Source organism: Nerophis lumbriciformis, linkage group LG02 (genome assembly GCF_033978685.3).
Source record: "Nerophis lumbriciformis linkage group LG02, RoL_Nlum_v2.1, whole genome shotgun sequence".
Taxonomy (NCBI): Eukaryota; Metazoa; Chordata; class Actinopteri; order Syngnathiformes; family Syngnathidae; genus Nerophis; species Nerophis lumbriciformis.
In genome coordinates, this window is record NC_084549.2 from 6,788,508 (window position 1) to 6,812,500 (window position 23,993).

The following is a 23,993-nucleotide window of genomic DNA, read 5'->3' on the forward strand; positions in this document are numbered from 1 at the left end:
CACACATTATACAAATATACATTATAAAATCAATAAGAAAACGTGAGCTCTAATTTGGGAGTCTGAATTAGGATCAGAAGTTCCTATATAAACATTGCGCACCCACGTCACCATTTTGTATTGATTACTGCAGCTGTACACTGGATTCATTCACAAATACAAACTACAACTCACAAACACTTTAGAGTTAGGCTCGACCATCAGAATGTGTACTTAAACTTATAAAGATCACATGGATATTATTCAGTGAGTTGATTCACCAAAACTAACCTGTTATACAGGAGGAAAAAGCACACAGGACGTTTCAATTGTTCACAGACTGGTCGCACTCATCAGAATGACAAGACACTTCCGGTCTGCAGGTGATAGCATTCAATTGGGAAGAAAAGCCCTACTGCCCCCTACTGACCAATGTGAATACTGATAAATGTGTAATGACAGCTCCAAAAACGAATTCAAACCACAAAATAAAATAAATAAATCAACACAAAAATGTGACACATTATGGGTGGGTCACATATGCATGTACAGTAGATGGCAGTATTGTCCTGTTTAAAAGTGTCACAACATTGCTGTTTACGGCAGACGAACTGCTTTACGGTAGACGCTGTTGTTGTGTGTTGTCAACACGTCACTCAGGTCCACATGGAGCTGGAGGGGGCGTGGCTGAATTTCGGGAGTTTTTCGGGAGAAAATTTGTCCCGGGAGGTTTTCGGGAGAGGCGCTGAATTTCGGGAGTCTCCCGGAAAATCCGGGAGGGTTGGCAAGTATGTGTATATGCCTAATTGCCTACAAGTTTAGTTATAAATATAACAAAATACCAAATGTAAACATTTCATTCTTTTCGCCAAAATAGGATATAAATTTATGAAAATAATTAAACATGTTTAGTATTGTTTACTCGTATTTGAAAATAGGAAATAATAATAATGTGAGGACACTGACATATTGCATGTGAAAATATTTACCTTCAAGATTGTTACACCACTGACAATATTGTTTCAAGAGACTACATAAGAACTTAATATTACAAAATAGTATCATATGCAAATTTATTTCAAATAAATTGTTAACTGGAATCAATAATGCGACTCTTTGAATTTCTGTAATTTCATAATATATTTTCACAAGGCTTTTTATTTTTAGAGAAAACCCATTTATATTTCGCAAAGCAATAATTGGTTAATATTTAAAACAAACATGCGTATTTCGCAAGCAAATATTTTTTAGCTTACCTCATTAGTAACAACCCTGTCTGCAACTGAAGTGGGTTGTTTGGGTGGATCTTTCCTCTCCATGTCTACGGCAGTTGTCGACGTAAACAAAGGATGAAGTCCGTAAGGTTTGCTCACTTTCGGTTGACATCCAAAAGTACCAGCTAGTGAAAAGTTTGTTTTCCTTGCTTCAAGTTGTTTCATATGTTTTTGGCGTTTCGCATGTACTTCCAAAGCCTTGAAACCTCGTGATCCATAGTCAATATTATCATGACACAACGTGCACAAAACCTTTCCGGGACGATCGATTTTCCGAATAAAATCACCGAACAAAGTCGTAACTTCCTTCTTCCCAACAGTATCAGTGATTGCCCTTTCCATCCAGTCCCATCGAAACTTATTTTTGACATGTTTATCAATTTCTTTTACTCGTAAAGCGTCCTTTCTCTCGAGAACCGACATCGTTTACATATGGAAAATGGCGGTAATAACCATTATGAATGATGACGTTATTAACGTCATCATTCATAACAGATGTCCTGATTGGTCACAAGGAACATATCGACCAATCAACTACGGCGTAATATAAACTACGTCTCGAATCTTGATTTAGGGTCGGAAAAAAAAATGGAAAAACGGGAGATAATTATTTTTTTCCCCCCGAGATTAAAAAAGACGGAATTCCGACTTTAGATGGAAAAATCACATGCCTGCATCCACAAGCTTCTAGTTGAATTTTTGCCCCCTCCTCTTGACAAAATTGGTGCAGTTCAGCTAAATTTGTTGGTTTTCTGACATGGACTTGTTTCTTCAGCATTGTCCACACCTTTAAGTCAGGACTTTGGGAAGGCCATTCTAAAACCTTTCATTCTAGCCTGATTTAGCCATTCCTTTACCACTTTTGACGTGTGTTTGGGGTAGGGATGTCCGATAATGGCTTATATTCCGATGTTGACCAAACCCTTAATTATTGATACCGATATCAACCGACACCGATATCAACCGATACCAATATATACAGTCGTGGAATTAACACATTATTATGCCTAATTTGGACAACCAGGTATGGTGAAGATAAGGTTCTTTTAAAAAAAACTAATACAAATAAAATAAGATGAATACATTAAAATACATTTTTTTGAATAAAAAAGAATGTAAAACAATATAAAAACAGTTACATAGAAACTAGTAATTAATGAAAATGAGTCAAATTAAGTGTTAAAGGTTAGTACTATTAGTGGACCAGCAGCACGCACAATCATGTGTGCTTACGGACTGTATCCCTTGCAGACTGTATTGATATATATTGATATATAATGTAGGAACCAGAATATTAATAACAGAAAGAAACAACCCTTTTGTGTGAATAAGTGTGAATGGGGTAGGGAGGTTTTTTGGGTCGGTGTACTAATTGTAAGTGTATCTTGTGTTTTTTTATGTTGATTTAATTAAAAAAAAAAAACGATACCGATAATTTCCGTTATTACATTCTAAAGCATTTATCGGCCGATGCCGATATTATCGGACATCTCTAATTTGGGGTCATTGTCCTGTTGGAACACCCAACTGCGCCTAAGACCCAATCTTGACGTTTAATCAATGTTGGGTTCTGACGTTGATTTGAGCATTGAATTTTGGTCATTTTCCAACAAATATAGTACAACACAAATACAACGTTGAAACAACATGCTTTTTGACAACGTTTAATCAATGTTGGGTTCTGACGTTGATTTGACCATTGAATTTTGGTCATTTTCCATCCATCCATCCATCGAGCGACTGGTTCTCCAGCATATCAAGGACCATATCCCTCCAGACTTTGACCCCCACCAGTTCGCATACCGGGCGAACAGGTCCACAGGGGACGCCATCGCTGTTGCTATCCACTCTGCTTTGAACCACCTGGAGCAGCAGCAGAGCTACGTCCGGATGCTCTCTGTGGATTATAGCTCTGCCTTCAATACAATAATCCCGGACAGACTCTGCAATAAACTGGACACTCTTGGCCTCCCCCCTCTCACAAACGCCTGGATAAGGGACTTCCTAACGGACCGACCCCAGAATGTGAGACTTGGCCCGCACCTCTCATCCTCCCGCACGCTGAGCATCGGCTCCCCACAGGGCTGTGTGCTGAGCCCCCTCCTCTACTGCCTCTACACCCATGACAGCAGTCCGGCCCACAGTGACAACCCTACCGTCAAGTTCGCTGACGATACCACAGTGGTCGGGCTCATCTCCAGGGGTGACGAGGCTGTCTACAGGGAAGATGTCCTGAAGCTGACGGCCTGGTCTTCGGAGAACAACCTCGCTCTCAACACCAGCAAGACCAGAGAGATCATCGTCGACTTCAGGAGGAGCAGCACCGACCCTGCCCTCCTCTACATCAACGGCGAGCGTGTATAGAGGGTCCACACCTTCAGGTACCTTGGAGTCCACATCTCTAACGACTTTTCCTGGACAGTCAACACCACATCAATCATCAAGAAGGCTCAGCAGCGGCTACACTTCCTTAGAGTCCTCGGGAAGTACAACCTGAAGCCTGACCTGCTGCTGACCTTCTACCGCTCGTCCATCGAGAGCCTGCTGACCTACTGTATTACAGTATGGTACGGCAGCTGCACCGCAGCAGACAGGGAGAGGCTGCAAAGAGTGGTCAAGACGGCTCAGAAGATCATCGGCCGCCCTCTCCCCTCTCTGACGGACATCTACACCTCCCGCTGCCTCAACAGAGCCAGTGCCATCATCAAGGACAGCACCCACCCTGGCTCTGACCTGTTCCACCTGCTGCCCTCTGGGAAGCGCTACAGGTGCATTAAAACCAAAACAAACAGGCTAAAGAACAGCTTCTTCCCCAGGGCCATAACCATCCTGAACGGACTGCCCCATTGTCCATCATAACTGCCTTCTCTTCGGTGCAATAACCCATTCCACCAACCACCCTGTTTTCTTTTCACGTATATATTCATTTCACCCTATATTCATTGCACTTCTATATTTTTTATATTTTTATATATTTACACATTGTTTTTCTAGCATGCACACATCGCACTGTATGGAATGGCCTCAATCTCGTTACCCTGCGTAATGACAATAAAGCTGATTCTGATTCTGATTCTGATTTTCTACCGCTTGTCCCTTTTGGGGTTGCAGGGGTGCTGGAGCTTATCTCAACTGCATTTGCCTACCGCCCGAATGGTCATTTTCCAACAAATATAATACAACACAAACACAACGTTGAAACAACATGCTTTTTGACAACGTTTAATCAATGTCGGGTTCTGACGTTGATTTGACCATTGAATTTTGGTCATTTTCCAACAAATGCAATACAACACAAATACAACGTTGAAACAACATGCTTTTTGACGAAGTTTAATCAATGTGGGGTTCTGACGTTGATTTGAGATGACCATTGAATTTTGGTCATTTTCCAACAAATACAACACAAATTCAACATTGAAACAACATGCTGTTTGACAACGTTTAATCTATGTCGGGTTCTGACGTTGATTTGACCATTGAATTTTGGTCATTTCCCAACCGACAACATGGATCCAACTTTAGACATCAAGGTTGTCTCAATTTACAAATACAACTACGTTGCAACGTTGTTTCAAAGTCAGTTTTTGAACGTATAATCAACGTTGTGTTAATGTGCCTGCTGGGATACCTATTGTGTTGGAACATTTTTTTGATTCATTTACTTTGCTGGCATTGAAAACTGCAACATTACCCAAGGGTAGTTCGGCCGAGTCTGCTCTCAGTGCTGCTGGAGTGATCGCCAAGTGTATCATAACATGGCATTGTTGGATTTTACATGAACCAGTGCCCGGTAGGGTCGGCAGGATTTGGTCGGTGCCAAAAAAGGACCAGATTTAGTACCCATCCCTACTCACTACTAAGTTCAAGGGTAACAGGCTGTGTACTGAGGGCATCTATCCTGTGTGTGCTCCTGTTTGTAAGACTGACCAGTGACGTGCGGTGAGGTTGATGGCTGGTGAGGCACTGACTTCATCACAGTCAGATTTACAAACATATGAACCCTGAAGAGTATCTTATTCACCATTTGATTGGCAGCAGTTAACGGGTTATGTTTAAAAGCTCATACCAGCATTCTTCCCTGCTTGGCACTCAGCATCAAGGGTTGGAATTGGGGGTTAAATCACCAAAAATGATTCCCGGGCGCGGCGCCGCTGCTGCCCACTGCTCCCCTCACCTCCCAGGGGGTGATCAAGGGGATGGGTCAAATGCAGAGGACAAATTTCATTACACCTAGTGTGTGTGTGACAATCATTGGTACTTTAACTTAACTTTAACTTTACACATACAAACTGTAGCACACAAAAAAGCACATTTCATAAAAAAAAACGTTATTATGGTCTTACCTTTACTTAGAAATTAAGTCCATGCGCCGCAACTAAAGCCCTCACGTAAACTTTCCACGTGCAAGATTGAATCTATTTAAAAAAGTGTAACCGAGGGTTTATAAATGTCGCCTATACTGTATGAAACTACAAAATAACAAACACGGAGGCTCCAGTTTACACGAGGACCACTTTATTTACCTTCTTTCAAAAACCTCCGCAACGTGACATCACTTCCGCTCTTAGCGCCTTCAAAATAAGAGCTCAAGGCATATACTGTATAACAGCGCATAACAGGAACTTAACATCACAAAGAGGAAAGCCCATGAAAATAGGTTACAAAAGTTATTTAATAAGAAGCCAAAAAGTGCAAAAACAATAATGTTCGTGTTGGAGGAGTTTTGAATTAGGCACACCTGCAGTCTGCAGGTGTACCTAATGTTGTGTCCCTGCAGTCATTCACAACTCCTCCAACACCAACATTATTGTTTTTGCACTTTTTGGCTTCTTATGAAATAATTTTTTTAAATAGATTCAATCTTGCACGTGGAAAGTTTAAGTGTGGGCTTTAGTTGATATAACAATTCTACGGCGGGGGTGCAGGAGGCGGGGCTACTGGAGCCTCAGCCAGTGCGTCTTTTGCAGCCGTTTTATGATCGCTCAGCACAAGAAATACTTTACACACATACAGTTGTTGACAAAATACACTGTACATTATATACCTCAGCTAACTAAACTATGGAAATGTATAATATAATTCATATAGCAATACAGTCTCACTGCACAGCAGGCCAGCAGTTAGCCGAGTCATTGCGCAATCCATGTTGCGGCACTGAGTGACGTGCCTCAACTGGCTGCTGTTCACCGCACCGTCTCTTCTCAGTATTTGAACGGCAAATGTGAAAATTCAGCGATTTTGAATAAAAATAATCTAAAACTGGTGAAGTTAAATGGAAAATAACTTTATAGTATAATCACTGGATACATATAACAATTTAATTTTTTTTTTTTCTTTTTACATTTTTTTCTTTCCATGATGGCAGGTGAGGCCCCGCCTCACCTGCCTCTAGTGACTGCACGTCACTGAGACTGACCAATATTTTCTTACAACTAGGTCAATACATTATTTTTGCTTCTTTCATGTCGTATTCAGGCCACCGAAACATTAGAAACACATTCCAGTAAAATGTAGTTCCATTCAACACGGCTAGAAACGACAACTACACTAATAATAAACATATTAGCAGAATCAACTCCACTCCTAAGCTGATTGAACACAAAAACACAACAAAGTGGTCTATTTTTTTTAAAAATCCTCCCCTATAGTTCTCTTGCGCCGCTCCCTAACACCGGAGTCAAATAATGAGCCTTTATTATAGCACAAATAACGACACCCAAGCTAAGCGGGAATAACGAGGCAAATAAAGCCATTAGGAAAAATAGAGGCAAGCTTTGCCAATGCCACAGTGCACAGATGACTCATTCACAGCCCCGTGAGATGTCTTTTCACAAGAGTTTGGGCCCCACGGAGGACAATGAAACACGCTTTAATGGAGGGACTTTAACGACTTGTCGCCGCTCTTTATTATGAAACCTACCGGTCTGCCCTTCTTGACGCGTGAAACATCCACACAATTCACTGGCACAATCGGTACATTGCAAGTCTGTTCCTTCAACGACATTAGGAACGTTGTTATGTTTTTTTTTCTAGTAGAAAAAGAAGATACTGTACCTTAAATGTTCTAATTGTAGTCCCGACTCATCTGCTATGTACAGTTGTCGGGTGCGTGGTCTACTAAAGTAAATATTAGGGTCTCTATTTATCAAAATATTGATATAATGTCATACTTGCCAACCCTCCCGGATTTTCCGGGAGACTCCCGAAATTCAGCGCCTCTCCCGAAAACCTTCAGGGACAAATTTTCTCCCGAAAAACTCCCGAAATTCAGGCGGAGCTGGAGGCCACGCCCCCTCCAGCTCCATGCGGACCTGAGTCCGCTTTCCCACAATATAAAGAACGTCTACAGTAAAGCAGTCCGTCTGCCGTAAACAGCAATGTTGTGACACTCTTAAACAGGACAATACTGCCATCTAGTGCATTTGATGCAAGCACTTTTGTGCGTGCCACACAGCAATGCATCATCAGAGAGGGTGTTCACCATGGTTAGAAAGATAGTGACAGAGAATAGAACAAGGATGGACAATTCAACCCTTAACTCAACAATGAGTAGATGAGTGTTATGTGTGTGTGTATATGTGTAAATAAATGAACACTGAAATTCATATATATATATATATATATATATATATCCATCCATCCATTATCTACCGCTTATTCCCTTTGGGGTCGCTGGAGCCTATCTCAGCTACAATCGGGCGGAAGGCAGGGTACACCCTGGACAAGTCGCCACCTCATCGCAGGGCCAACACAGATAGACAGACAACATTCACACTCACATTCACACACTAGGGCCAATTTAGTGTTGCCAATCAACCTATCCCCAGGTGCATGTCTTTGGAGGTGGGAGGAAGCCGGAGTACCCGGAGGGAACCCACGCAGTCACGGGGAGAACATGCAAACTCCACACAGAAAGATCCCGAGCCTGGGATTGAACCCAAGACTACTCGTATTGTGAGGCAGATTCACTAACCCCTCTGCTACCGTGCTGCCATATATATATATATATATATATATATATATGTATATATATATATATATATATATATATATATATATATATATATATATATATATATATATATATATATATACATATATATATATATATATATATATATATATATATATATATATATATATATATATATATATATATATATATATATATATAGCTAGAATTCACTGAAAGTCAATTATTTCTTATATATATATATATATATGTATGTGTGGGAAAAAAATCACAAGACTATTTCATCTCTACAGGCCTGTTTCATGAGGGGGTGTACCCTCAATCGTCAGGAGATTTTGACGATTGAGGGTACCCCCCCTCATGAAACAGGCCTGTAGAGATGAAATAGTCTTGTGATTTTTTTCCCACACATACATATATTGCGCTCTACTACGGTATCGAGCACTATTTTTTGGATAACCTTATTAAGACATATAGCTATATATATATATATATATATATATATATATATATATATATATATATATATATATATATATAGCTAAAATTAACTGAAAGTCAATTATTTCTTATATATATATCCATCCATCCATCCATCCATTTTCTACCGCTTATTCCCTTCGGGGTCGCGGGGATATATATATATATATATATATATATATATATATATATATATATATATATATATATATATATATATATATATATATATATATATATATATATATATATATATATATATATATATATATATATATATATATATATATATATATGAAATACTTGACTTGGTGAATTCTAGCTGTAAATATACTCCTCCCCTCTTAGCGACGACCCCAACCACGCCCCCCGCACCCACCCCCCGGAATTGGAGGTCTTAAGGTTGGCAAGTATGTAATGTTGATAAATCCACAATATCCCAGCAGGCATTGAGACAACGTTGAGAACTTGTTGAATTAGGTCCTGACGTTGAGCAACTCAAACATGACGTTGAAACAACATGCTTTTCGACGACGTTTAGTCAATGTTGGGTTCTGAAGTTGATTCGGCCATTGAATTTTGGTCATTTCCCAACCAATATTCTACGAGACGAACAAAACGTTGAAACAAAATGTTTTTGAGGACGTTTATTCAATATCAGGTTGTGACGTTGATTTGACCGTTGACATTTAGTCATTTCCCAGCCAATATTCTACAGCACAAATACAACGTTGAAACAACATGCTTTTTGACGACGTTTAATCAATGTTGGGTTCTCACGTTAATTTGACCATTGAAATTTGGTCATTTTTCAACACAAATACAACGTTGAAACAACGTACTTTTTGAGGATGTTTATTCAATATCAGGTTGTAACGTTGATTTGACCATTGACATTTGGTAATTTAAATACTGACATCTGCTGGACATTAAAAATCCCAACAGGCAACCTATGGACCGACTCAACTGACACTGATTTTATGACTATACAATAATATAAACCAAGTCATTGTATTTCATTTAGGATTATTTCATGTCTTCAATTAAATAAAAATATATTTGTATCTTTTTTAGATACCGTCAATAAATAATGTGAACATGTATCATAACATGGAAATCTAAGAAAACGTGTTGTGATTGAGGATGCTTGTAGACTGGGAATTTTTTTTTTTTTTTTTTTTTACTCATTTTTATTTTAAAAAAACAGTTTTTCCAACGTATTAAATTTTAAACGATTTCTCTTCTTAGTTATTATTTCTCCGTCTGTAGAAAAGACCCGCTCGCAGGGCACAGAGGAGGCGCCAGTGCGACACAGTTCGCGTATCGGTCACGTGACCGAAACAGCTCATGATCGGTCACGTGACTTTCTAAAAGCGGTAAGCGCACCGACACAGGGTTTTGCTCTATGAGCTCGACGCATGCGCCGATGCATCGATGTTGCCGGACCCATCACTAGCTTCTCGTGTGAACGGCACGCTTTTCTTTTGTTTGGTTCCGGTCGAACCTCGGATTCAGGAGGAACAGTGTGGTTTTCGTCCTGGTCGTGGAACTCTGGACCAGCTCTATACTCTCGGCAGGGTCCTTGAGGGTGCATGGGAGTTTGCCCAACCAGTCTACATGTGCTTTGTGGACTTGGAGAAGGTATTCGACCGTGTAACCCGGGAAGTCCTGTGGGGAGTGCTCAGAGAGTATGGGGTAACGGACTGTCTTATTGTGGCAGTTCGCTCCCTGTATAATCAGTGTCAGAACTTGGTCCGCATTGCCGGCAGTAAGTCGGACACGTTTCCAGTGAGGGTTGGACTCCGCCAAGGCTGCCCTTTGTCACCGATTCTGTTCATAACCTTTATGGACAGAATTTCTAGGCGCAGTCAGGGCGTTGAGGGTATCTGGTTTGGTGGCTGCAGGAATAGGTCTCTGCTATTTGCAGATGATGTGGTCCTGATGGCTTCCTCCGGCCAAGATCTTCAGCTCTCACTGGATCGGTTCGCAGCCGAGTGTGAAGCGCCTGGGATGGGAATCAGCACCTCCAAGTCCGAGTCCATGGTTCTCTCCCGGAAAAGGGTGGAGTGCCATCTCCGTGTTGGGGAGGAGATCTTGCCCCAAGTGGAGGAGTTCAAGTACCTCGGAGTCTTGTTCACGAGTGGGGGAAGAGTGGATGGTGAGATCGACAGGCGGATCGGTGCGGCGTCTTCAGTAATGCGGACGCTGTATCGATCCGTTGTGGTGAAGAAGGAGCTGAGCCGGAAGGCAAAGCTCTTGATTTACCGGTCGATCTACGTTCCCATCCTCACCTACGGTCATGAGCTTTGGGTCATGACCGAAAGGACAAGATCACGGGTACAAGCGGCCGAAATGAGTTTCCTCCGCCGAGTGGCGGGGCTCTCCCTTAGAGATAGGGTGAGAAGCTTTGTCATTCGGGGGGAGCTCAAAGTAAAACCGCTGCTCCTCCACATCGAGAGGAGCCAGATGAGGTGGTTCAGGCATCTGGTCAGGATGCCACCCGAACGCCTCCCTAGGAAGGTGTTTCGGGCACGTCCGACCGGTAGGAGGCCACGGGGAAGACCCAGGACACGCTGGGAAGACTATCTCTCCCGGCTGGCCTGGGAACGCCTCGGGATCCCCCGGGAGGAGCTGGACGAAGTGGCTGGGGAGAGGGAAGTCTGGGCTTCCCTGCTTAAGCTGCTGCCCCCGCGACCCGACCTCGGATAAGCGGAAGAAGATGGATGGATGGTTCCGGTCTTTGTGATGTGTAGGATTAATTGAGAAAATAAATATGTTCCTACCTGCAAGTCTTGTCCAGAATAGTCCGTTTGCATCCCAAGAGAACAAACCTCGCAGTAAGTTGCGACCCCTTTCCCCCCTGTTAGGACAATTTCGAGTTTTGAGGTTCGAGTGTCCAGATGTATGTTCTCCAATCACTCTATCACAAAAAATAAGAGTTGTAGAAATTATTGGAAACTCAAGACAGCCATGACATTGTGTTCATTTGATCGCGACTGCATCTAGTTGTATAGCATAAGATGCCATCAGCGTGCAGCGGGCATTGCGTTTGCCTTTGGGCGAGCACAAATTGAATTCGCTGGGGAAACGCTTGGTTCGGAAACCGTTGAAAAACAATAAGGTTTTTTTTTTTTTAAAAACAGACGCAATCAGCAAGACAGAAGCAAAGCTATTTATGAGAAAACGCCACATGTGTGACCTTCATCAGAATGTCTATGGGGGGGGGGGGGGGGGGACTTCAAGCTTTAGTGCATGGAATTCCAAAAACATATGAATATTTGCAATATTGCAGGCCTTAACAGGAAATTCAAATTGACTGTTCCAATTGTATATATATATATTTTTAAACGCTTCTCTGCCTCGCGTGAGAAAAATGATAATTCTGGCCGCGTATCGACTTCAATTTTTTTACAGCAGCATATTCATTGGCTGCCTTATCTGTATGCGCAACATTTGAAGCTGCCAAAGCGTGGGCTGCTACAGTATATTATTCTGTTTGCATAAATAACAACCCCACCTTTTGTGCGTTTCTCTTCCCAGCGCTGACAAACGTGAAGCTGTGGGCCATCGACCGACAATGTTTCCAGACCATCATGATGAGGACGGGCCTCATCAAGCACACGGAGTATATGGAGTTTTTGAAGAGGTACAGGACACACTAGCCTGAATAGGGCTTGGATCTGATATAATAACAAGAAGAATTGAATTAGGTGTGAGTTACGTCACTATGATTCATCTTCATATCTTTTTTTCCCCAACCAATATTCTACAACACAAATACAACGTTGAAACAACATGCTTTTTGTCAACGTTTAATCAATGTTGGGTTCTGACGTTGATTTGACCTTTGAATTTTGGTCATTTCCCAACATAAATACAACGTTGAAACATGCTTTTTGACAATGTTTAACCCAAGTGTTGGTTTCTGACGTTGATTTGACCACTGAATTTTGGTCATTTTCCAACATAAATACAACGTTGAAATACCATACTTTTTGACGACATTTAATCAATGCTGGGTTCTGACGTTGATTTTGACCATTGAATTTTGGTCATTTTCCAACACAAATAAAACGTTTTATCAATGTTGGGTTCTGACCTTGAGTTGACCATTACATATTGGTCATTTCCCAACACAAATACAACGTTGAAACAACATGCTTTTTGTCAATGTTTAATCAATGTTGGGTTCTGACATTAATTTGACCATTGCATTTTGGTCATTTCCCAACCAATATTCTACAACACAAATACAACGTTCAAACAACATGCTTTTTGTCAACGTTTAATCAATGTTGGGTTCTGACGTTAATTCGACCATTGAAATTTGGTCATTTTCCAACACCAATACAACGTTGAAACAACATACATTTTGAGGATGTTTATTTAATATCAGGTTGTAATGTTGATTTGACCATTGACATTTGGTCATTTTCCAACCAAATGTCAACGGTCAAATCAACATTACATTACAACACAAATACAACGTTGAAACAACATGCTTTTTGACGACGTTTAATCAATGATTTGACCATTGAATGTTGGTCATTGCCCAACCAATATTCTACAACACAAATACAACGTTCAAACAACATGCTTTTTGTCAACGTTTAATCAATGTTGGGTTCTGACGTTAATTTGACCATTGAAATTCGGTCATTTTCCACTAATATTCTACAGCACAAATACAACGTTGAAAAAACATACTTTTTGACGACGTTTACTCAATGATTTGACCATTGAATTTTGGTCATTTCCCAACCAATATTCTACAACACAAATACAACGTTGAAACAACATGCTTTTTGTCAACGTTTAATCAATGTTGGGTTCTGATGTTAATTCGACCATTGAAATGTGGTCATTTTCCAACCAATATTCTACAACACAAATACAACGTTGAAACAACATGCTTTTTGAGGACGTTTATTTAATATCAGGTTGTAATGTTGATTTGACTATTGACTTTTGGTAATTTTCCAACCAAATGTCAATGTCTAATCAACATTACATTACAACACAAATACAACGTTGAAACAACATGCTTTTTGACGACGTTTAATCAATGATTTGACCATTGAATGTTGGTCATTGCCCAACCAATATTCTACAACACAAATACAACGTTGAAACAACATGCTTTTTGTCAACGTTTAATCAATGTTGGGTTCTGACGTTAATTTGACCATTGAAATTCGGTCATTTTCCACCAATATTCTACAACACAAATACAACGTTGAAAAAACATGCTTTTTGACGACGTTTAATCAATGATTTGACCATTGAACTTTGGTCATTTCCCAACCAATATTCTACAACAAAAATACAACGTTGAAACAACATGCTTTCTGTCAACGTTTAATCAATGTTGGGTTCTGACGTTAATTTGACCATTGAAATTCGGTCATTTTCCAACACCAATACAACGTTGAAACAACATACATTTTGAGGATGTTTATTTAATATCAGGTTGTAATGTTGATTTGACCATTGACATTTGGTAAATGTCCAACCAAATGTCAATGGTCAAATCAACATTGCATTACAACACAAATACAACCTTGAAACAACATGCTTTTTGTCAACGTTTGTTCAACGTCAGGTTGTGACATTGATATGACCATTGAAATTTGGTCATTTTCTACTAATATTCTACTACACACATACAACGTTGAAACAACATGCTTTTTGACGACGTTTAATCAAAGTTGGGTTCTGATATTAGTTTGATCATTGAAATTTGGTCATTTTTCAACACCAATACAGCATTGAAACAACAAACATTTTGAGGATGTTTATTCAATATCAGGTTGTAATGTTGATTTGACTATTGACTTTTGGTAATTTTACAACCAAATGTCAATGGTCAAATCAACATTACATTACAACACAATTACAACGTTGAAACAACATGCTTTTTGACGACGTTTAATCAATGATTTGACCATTGAATGTTGGTCATTGACCAACCAATATTCTACAACACAAATACAACGTTCAAACAACATGCTTTTTGTCAACGTTTAATCAATGTTGGGTTCTGACATTAATTTGACCATTGAAATTTGGTCATTTTCCAACCAATATTTTACAACACAAATACAATGTTGAAACAACATGCTTTTTGACCACGTTTAATCAATGATTTGACCATTGAATTTTGGTCATTTCCCAACCAATATTCTACAACACAAATACAACGTTTAAACAACATGCTTTTTGTGAACGTTTATTCAACGTCAGGTTGTAACGTTGATTTGACCATTAAAATTTGGTCATTTTCCACTTATATTCTGCAACACAAATACAACGTTGAAACAACATGCTTTTTGTCAACGTTTAATCAATGTTGGGTTCTGATTTTAGTTTGACCATTGAAATTTGGTCATTTTCCAACCAATATTCTACAACACAAATACAACATTGAAACAACATACATTTTGAGGATGTTTATTCACTATCAGGTTGTAATGTTAATTTGACCATTGACATTTGGTAATTTTCCAACCAATGTTCTACAAGACAAATACAACGTTGAAGCAACATGCTTTTTGACGACGTTTAATCAATGATTTGACCATTGACATTTGGTAATTTCCCAACCAATATTCTACAACACAAATACAACGTTGAAACAACATGCTTTTTGAGGATGTTTTTTTCAATATCAGGTTGTAATGTTGATTTGACCATTGAATTTTGGTCATTTCCCAACCAATATTCTACAAGACAAATACAAATTTGAAACAACATACTTTTTGAGGACGTTTATTCAATATCAGGTTGTGACGTTGATTTGACCGTTGAAATGTGGTCATTTCCCAACCAAAAGCCTATATCTACAAGACAAATACAACATTGAAACAACATACATTTTGAGGATGTTTATTCAATATCGGGTTGTAATGTTGATTTGACTATTGACATTTGTTAATTTTCCAACCAAATGTCAATGGTCAAATCAACATTACATTACAACACAAATACAACGTTGAAACAACATGCTTTTTGATGACATTTAATCAATGATTTGACCATTGAGTCTTGGTCATTTCCCGGCCAATATTCTACAACAGAAATTCAATGTTGAAACAACATGCTTGTTGTCAACGTTTAATCAATGTTGGGTTCTGACGTTAATTTGACCATTGAAATTCGGTCATTTTCCACTAATATTCTACAGCACAAATACAACGTTGAAAAAACATACTTTTTGAGGACGTTTAATCAATGATTTGACCATTGAATTTTGGTCATTTCCCAACCAATATTCTACAACACAAATACAACGTTGAAACAACATGCGTTTGTCAACGTTTAATCAATGTTGGGTTCTGACGTTAATTTGACCATTGAAATGTGGTAATTTTCCACTAATATTCTACAACACAAATACAACGTTGAAAAAACATGCTTTTTGACGACGTTTAATCAATGACTTGACCATTGAATTTTGGTCATTTCCCATCCAACATTCTACAACACAAATACAATGTTGAAACAACATGCTTTTTGTCAACGTTTAATCAATGTTGGGTTCTAACATTAATTTGACCATTGAAATGTGGTAATTTTCCAACCAATATTCTACAACACAAATACAACGTTGAAACAACATGCTTTTTGTCAACTTTTATTGAACGTCAGCTTGTAACGTTGATTTGACCATTGAAATTTGGTAATTTTCCAACCAATATTCTACAACACAAATACAACGTTGAAACAACATGCTTTTTGTCAACTTTTATTGAACGTCAGCTTGTAACGTTGATTTGACCATTGAAATTTGGTAATTTTCCACTAATATTCTACAACACAAATACAACGTTGAAACAACATGCTTTTTGTCAATGTTTAATCAATGTTGGGTTCTGATTTTAGTTTGACCATTGAAATTTGGTCATTTTCTAACCAATATTTTACAACACATATACAACATTGAAACAACATACATTTGAGGATGTTTATTCAATATCAGGTTGTAATATTGATTTGAGTATTGACATTTGTTAATTTTCCAACCAAACCTGTCAATGGTCAAATCAACATTACATTACAACACAAATACAACGTTGAAACAACATGCTTTTTGATGACATTTAATCAATAATTTGACCATTGAATCTTGGTCATTTCCCAGCCAATATTCTACAACAGAAATTCAACGTTGAAACAACATGCTTGTTGTCAACGTTTAATCAATGTTGGGTTCTGACGTTAATTTGACCATTGAAATGTGGTCATTTCCCAACCAATGTTCTACAAGACAAATACAACGTTGAAGCAACATGCTTTTTGACGACGTTTAATCAATGATTTGACCATTGACATTTGGTCATTTCCCAACCAATATTCTACAACACAAATACAACGTTGAAACAACATGCTTTTTGTCGACGTTTAATCAATGTTGGGTTGAAATTTGGTCATTTTCCAACACAAATACAACATTGAAACAACACACTTTTTGAGGATGTTTTTTCAATATCAGGTTGTAATGTTGATTTGACCATTGACATTTGGTCATTTTCCAACGAATGTTCTATAACACAAATACAACGTTGAAACAACATGCTTTTTGACGACGTTTAATCAATTATTTGACCATTGAATTTTGGTCATTTCCCAACCAATATTCTACAACACAAATACAACGTTGAAACAACATGCTTTTTGACGACGTTTAATCAATTATTTGACCATTGAATTTTGGTCATTTCCCAACCAATATTCTACAACACAAATACAAATTTGAAACAACATACTTTTTGAGGACGTTTATTCAAAATCAGCTTGTGACGTTGATTTGACCGTTGAAATTTGGTCATTTCCCAACCAATATTCTACAAGACAAATACAACGTTGAAACAACATGCTTCTTGTCAACGTTTATTCAATGTCAGGTTCTAGCGTTGATTCGACCATTGAAATTAGGTCATTTTTCAATGACCGCTGGAGAGAGAAAAAATACATACCGTATTTTCCGCACCATAAGGCGCCCTGGGTTAAAAGCCGCGCCTTCAATGAACGGCATATTTCAAAACTTTGTCCACCTATAAGACGCCCGGTGTTGTAAGCCGCATCTAACTGCGCTAAAGGAATGTCAAAAAAACAGTCAGATAGGTCAGTCAAACTTTAATAATATATTAAAAACCAGCGTTCTAACAACTCTGTTCACTCCCAAAATGTACGCAAATGTGCAATCACAAACATACGTATATCAACATGGACAGAGCTGCGTGAAAAAAGCCACCCGGCCTCTTCGCGTAAACTTAAACTTACCTTAACCACTCGCTCATCTTTTCTTCATCCATCCCTTCGAGTTAGCTTTTATGATGACGCCGGCTGGAAAGGTCTCTTTTGGCAAGGTCTTCCTTTTGAATATCACCATGGGTGGAAGTTTCTGGCCATTAGCATGGCAAGCTAGAACCACAGTGAAGGATGACTTCTCATTCCCTGTGGTGCGAATATTCACCGTACGTGCTCCCGTTGTATCCACAGTGCGGTTCACAGGAATATCAGTTGCTGTGAAATAGTAATCCGTGTGCGGATGGAGAGATTGCGTCTTTTCATGAACCGGATCCCTGACGCTTAGTAGGAGCCATTTTGTGGTCTTTACAGATGTAAACACACAAAGGAAATGAAACGTACGGTATATCCGTGCGCTTTTTCTTCTTCTACGCGGGCGGGTGGTTGCTTACAGTAGAAGAAGAAGCGCTTCCTGTTCTATAGGGGCGGGTGCTTACCTTGGCGGTTGCTTGCGTAGAAGAAGAAGCGCTTCCTGTTCTACCGGGAAAAAAGATGGCGGCTGTTTACCGAAGTTGCGAGATCGAAACTTTATGAAAATGAATCGTAATATTAATCCATATATAAAGCGCACCGGGTTAAAAGCCGCACTGTCAGCTTTTGAGTAAATTTGTGGTTTTTAGGTGCGGCTAATAGTGCGGAAAATACGGTATATCATTTTGTTACACACTTTTCATTTAAATTTATTTTAAAGTGTGAAAGTACAAACCAATATTTAAAACAATACAGATAAAACACATAAAATAGAAAGACTAAAACACAATCAGTGAAGCACAAGAAACACAAAACATGCAACATAGTGGCTTTTTTTAACCTTCCCGTGTGTGTATTTGTACTTATTACCATTTACCAATATTACGATTATAATAAAAGTGCTAATTTTAGTCAACACATTGATATATTTTCAATGGATATTGAGATACTATACCAAGAACAAGATGAATTGAGTTAGGTGTGATTCATCCTCATATCTTTTTTGACATCCCCATAATACTTGCATCAAGAGGGGGCCCGACTCATTCTCAATGGAGAAGCCTATTATCACTTTAAAGGTCCGCTGACTGTCTTATCTCGGTGTAGGATGAAAGCCGGCCTCATCAAACGACGCGTAAAACTGCATAAAGTGCAGTTTTTTTCGACGTTCTATACCGTCCACTTTGGTCGTGGTGAAGCCAACAAAGCGGGTTATTTGACGTCTCATTACGTGGGACCACGTTCGCTTGTCTTATCCGCGCACGTACGCCATATAGTTGCAGGATCACCTCTGCCGGGCCCAACCTCATGAATCACGCTGATAGCGATCAGAAGCTGTCACTGTCTTGACAGCTTTAAGGCAGGCGAGTCGTCACAGACTCACCAGAACACAGACCCCTTTCCAAAAAAATGTGAATATCATGGAAAAGTTGAAATTTATTTCCATAATTCCATTCAATATGTTAAACTTCCATAGATTATACAAACCCCGTAAATGGTAAATAAAAACAGAATAAAATTATTTGCTAACCCTTTTCAACCTATATTCAATTGAATAGACTGCAAAGACAAGATACTTAATGTTCGAACTGAGAAACGTTGTTATTTTTTGCAAATATTAGCTCATTTGGAATTTGATGCCTGCAACATGTTTCAAAAAAGCTGGCACGAGTGGCAAAAAAGACTGAGAAAGTTGAGGAATGCTCATCAAACACTTATTCGGAACATCCCACAGGTGAACAGGCTAATTGGGAACAGGTGGGTGCCATGATCGGGTATAAAAGCAGCTTCCATGAAACAAGGACGGGGGCGAGGGTCACCACTTTGTCAACAAAATGCGTGAGCAAATTGTCCAACAGTTTAAAAACAACATTTCTCAACCGGATATTGCAAGGAATTTAGGGATTTCCCCATCTACGGTCTGTAAAATCATCAAAAGGTTCAGAGAATCTGGAGAAATCACTGCACTTAAGCGGCAAGACCGAAAATCAACATTGCATGTGTCAGGTTCAAACACTGATGACATCTATTAAACAAGACAAGGAGCAGGGAATCAAACAGAGACATAATTAAATTTGGCTCAATGAGGAGAAACGCGTACACCTGTACCCTTGCACAGTGTCACTACGCCATACTTGCCAACCCTCCCGAATTTTCCGGGAGACTCCCGAAATTCAGCGCCTCTCCCGAAAACCTCCCGGGACAAATATTCTCCCGAAAATCTCCCGATTTTCAGCTGGAGCTGGAAGCCACGCCCATTCCAGCTCCATGCGGACATGAGTGAGGACATTTTTTTCTTTTTTCATGACGGGATGACAACAGGGTGACAATAACTAAATCATCCAGACTAGAGATAAATTGTATTATTATGTTTATCTTACCTAAAAATAAATATATTTATTAATTAAAAAAAAATTTAAAAAAATTTTGTTTTACTATATTTTGCTAAAAACATCAAAATTAATTGTATTTTTTCCTGACTCCTTATTACATCCAGCCATAGAATTATACATTAAAATAAATATATTTGAAATAATTGATTTTAAATTATCATAATAATTCATTTAAAATGACCATATTTAATTATTAAAATAATTGCTTGTTTATCAACAACTTTAGCATTTTATTCATTACATTTTGAAACTCTCAGAAGCCAAGTTATGTTATATTCCTTAAGATTTATTTATGCAAGTTTGAAGTATCAATTATCCAAACACAGTTTTGTTTGCATATTTTCAGGATGTAGATATATATATATATATATATATATATATATATATATATATATAAATATATATATGTATGAAATACTTGACTTGGTGAATTCTAGCTGTCAATATACTCCTCCCCTCTTAACCACGCCCCCAACCACGCCCCGCCCCACCCCCGACCACGCCCCCACCCCCACTTCCCGAAATCGGAGGTCTCAAGGTTGGCAAGTATGCACTACGCTCTGAGGAAAGATTGTACGCCTCCTTTTTTATTTGGACTTTCCCTGATTACATGGCAACAGCTGTTTCTAAGGGAGAGGGGTCGTAAACATCCATCGCCTTTGTCACAAAACAGTTCAAAGAAAAGGTTGTAAAACAGTTCGAAGAAAAGGTCGCCTGGAGGGGAGTCTGGTCCTGCTTCCTCTCCGCTTTGTAGTTTTCGGGTCAAGACAAAATCTTTCTGTGGATTACAATACATCAAAGAAACATAACACCTTCATGTTGCTTCCCATCCTACACAGTGGAGTTTTACAAGCCTTTTTCTTGGTAGGAATAAAATACAGCTTTTGTCTTCTCGCCAGGCGAGCTGAACTCAATGTACCACAAAGTTTTGTGATAACTTAGATACAATTATTCTGACAAAATCCCCGTGACCTTCGATCCCTCAGGCGGTATTGCATCAAAAAGTGACATCAGTGTGTAAAAGATATCACCACATGGGCTTCAGGAACACTTCAGAAAACCACTGTCATTAATTACAGTTGGTCGCTACATCTGTAAGTGCAAGTTAAAACTCTACTATGCAAAGCCAAAGCCATTTATCAACAACACCCAGAAACGCCGCCGGCTCCGCTGTGCCTCAGCTCATCGAAGATGGACTGATACAAAGTGGGAAAAGTGTTCTGTGGTCTGACGAGTCCACATTTCAAGTTGTTTCTGTGATGGCACCATTAATGCTGACGGGGTGGTGAAAAAGTCAAACGGGGGCTTTGCCTGGAGGAGGGCTTCGACACGGCGCATCCTGAAGAAAAGGTCAGAAAACAGCTTAAAGATGTCCTGCAAAACATATATCAATGCAACATTTTGACCAAAGAACCACCATTACATGTTATGTAGACCACAAGGAAGTCTTTTAAATGCAGAAAATGTTATCTCCGGCTGACAAAAAACTCACAATATTTGCTGTATTTCCAGCCAGAGTTGCTTGCTGCTGAGTATGTTTTATATCAGGAACACAGATGGTATTTTTCAACTGGGGGCTACCAAACAGTCAGCAAATGATTGCAACACAATGACTTGTTTTTCTGCTCCATGCCTTCTAGAAAATGTTTTTAAGCATTTTTTTTTTTTTATATCTAGTGTAAACAACAACATATTATTACTGTAGCAGAAGTAAGTACAGTAGTATAATAACAAATCAGAAGTAATAAGTAGTAGTAATAATATAGAAGTAATACTGTAGCCGTACAAATATGACTAAAATCAGACTAAATTATACATACATACATACATATATATATATATATATATATATATATATATATATATATATATATATATATATATATATATATATATATATATATATATATATATATATATATGTATGTGTGGGAAATAAAATCACAAGACTACGGCATGGCGCAGTGGAAGAATGGCCGTGCGCGACCCGAGGGTCCCTGGTTCAATCCCCACCTAGTACCAACCTCGTCATGTCCGTTGTGTCCTGAGCAAGACACTTCACCCTTGCTCCTGATGGGTGCTGGTTAGCGCCTGGCATGGCAGCTCCCTCCATCAGTGTGTGAATGTATGTGTGAATGGGTAAATGTGGAAGTAGTGTCAAAGCGCTTTGAGTACCTTGAAGGTAGAAAAGCGCTATACAAGTACAACCCATTTATCATTTATCATTTACTTCATCTCTACAGGCCTGTTTCATGAGGGGTTCCCTCAATCATCAGGAGAAAATCTCCTGATGATTGAGGGAACCCCTCATGAAACAGGCCTGTAGAGATGAAGTAGTCTTGTGATTTTTTTTCCCACACATACATATATTGCGCTCTACTACGGTATCGAGCACTATTTTTTGGATAACCTTATTAAGACATATATATATATATATATATATATATATATATATATATATATATATATATATATATATATATATATACACACACCTTCTCATTCAATGGGTTTTCTTTATTTTCATGACTATTTACATTGTAGATTGTCACATCAAAATTATGAATGAACACATGTGGAATTATGTACTTAACAAAAAAAAGGTGAAATAACTGAAAAGTGTTTTATATTTTAGTTTCTTCAAAATAGCCACCCTTTGCGCCGACTACCAGAGGTGTGGACTCGAGTCACATGACTTGGACTCGAGTCAGACTCGAGTCATGAATTTGATGACTTTAGACTCGACTTGACAAAATGTAAAGAGACTTGCAACTCGACTTAGACTTTAACATCAATGACTTGTGACTTCACTTGGACTTGAGCCTTTTGACTTGACATGACTTGACATGACTTGCTACTTTCCCCAAAATCCAACGCTTAAAAAGTTATTTGGGAGCGCTCCGTATTTTTCATTTTCTTCGTCTGTGTCTCTCAGCGTGTTGTTCCTGTCAGCTGGTGTGTTGTCAGTACAACAGCCAATCAAATTAGATCTACGTTGTTTTCATCACGCAGCATTCATCCAATCAAATTGCAGTACAACCACCGAACAAGTTGTCAAACAACGCAACAATTATGCCAAAGTTGGTTTCGTTCGGGTATAAAAACTACGACTTGGTCAACAAAAAACGAATTGCCGTATGGAAATCACGCAGTTCGAATATTACAGACGGAGACGCAACAACGTTCAACATTTGAAGTTGCACAAAGAAGGGTAAGTTTTGAATGTAAGATAACGTTTATTGGCTAAGTAACGTGACTTTTATTTGCTGTGTAGTTAAATCAGTGAGGCTGCAAACTCACTGCTAACGTTATAACCATAGACATCTTATAAGTAGACGCAGCATGGAGCGCTACTGCCTACTGGCGCAGACGAGGCGCGGGGCCGCCATCTTGGAGTGGTGATCCGCTCCACTCAGTGCAATTCATTTGGCAGGAACAATGAATTGTCAGCGCATTTAATTCATTTTACCTCACTGAATACCACTGATTTTCACCCCCTTTTTTGTCATACGTGTAGCTATGATAACAGACACATGTTTTGGCGTGTTTTAGTATTCATAGTTTGCTTAACAGTAATATAATATTCTTATATGCTATAAGTGACCAGACGTC

General features: G+C 38.9%; 1 protein-coding gene across 4 annotated transcripts in view; it reads left to right on the top strand.

Moving 5' to 3' along the window:
* LOC133580131 (cGMP-dependent protein kinase 1) overlaps positions 1–23,993 on the top strand; it is a 441,177-nt gene that overhangs the window by 302,522 nt on the left and 114,662 nt on the right. For 3 of the 4 annotated variants that reach the window (XM_061934558.1, XM_061934398.1, XM_061934477.1), the window contains exon 4: positions 12,250–12,355. In XM_061934558.1, coding sequence (XP_061790542.1) covers positions 12,250–12,355 — 106 coding nt within the window. Of the gene's footprint in view, positions 1–12,249; positions 12,356–23,993 lie in introns of those variants that run through there. The other variant, XM_061934638.1, reaches the window with a different exon arrangement.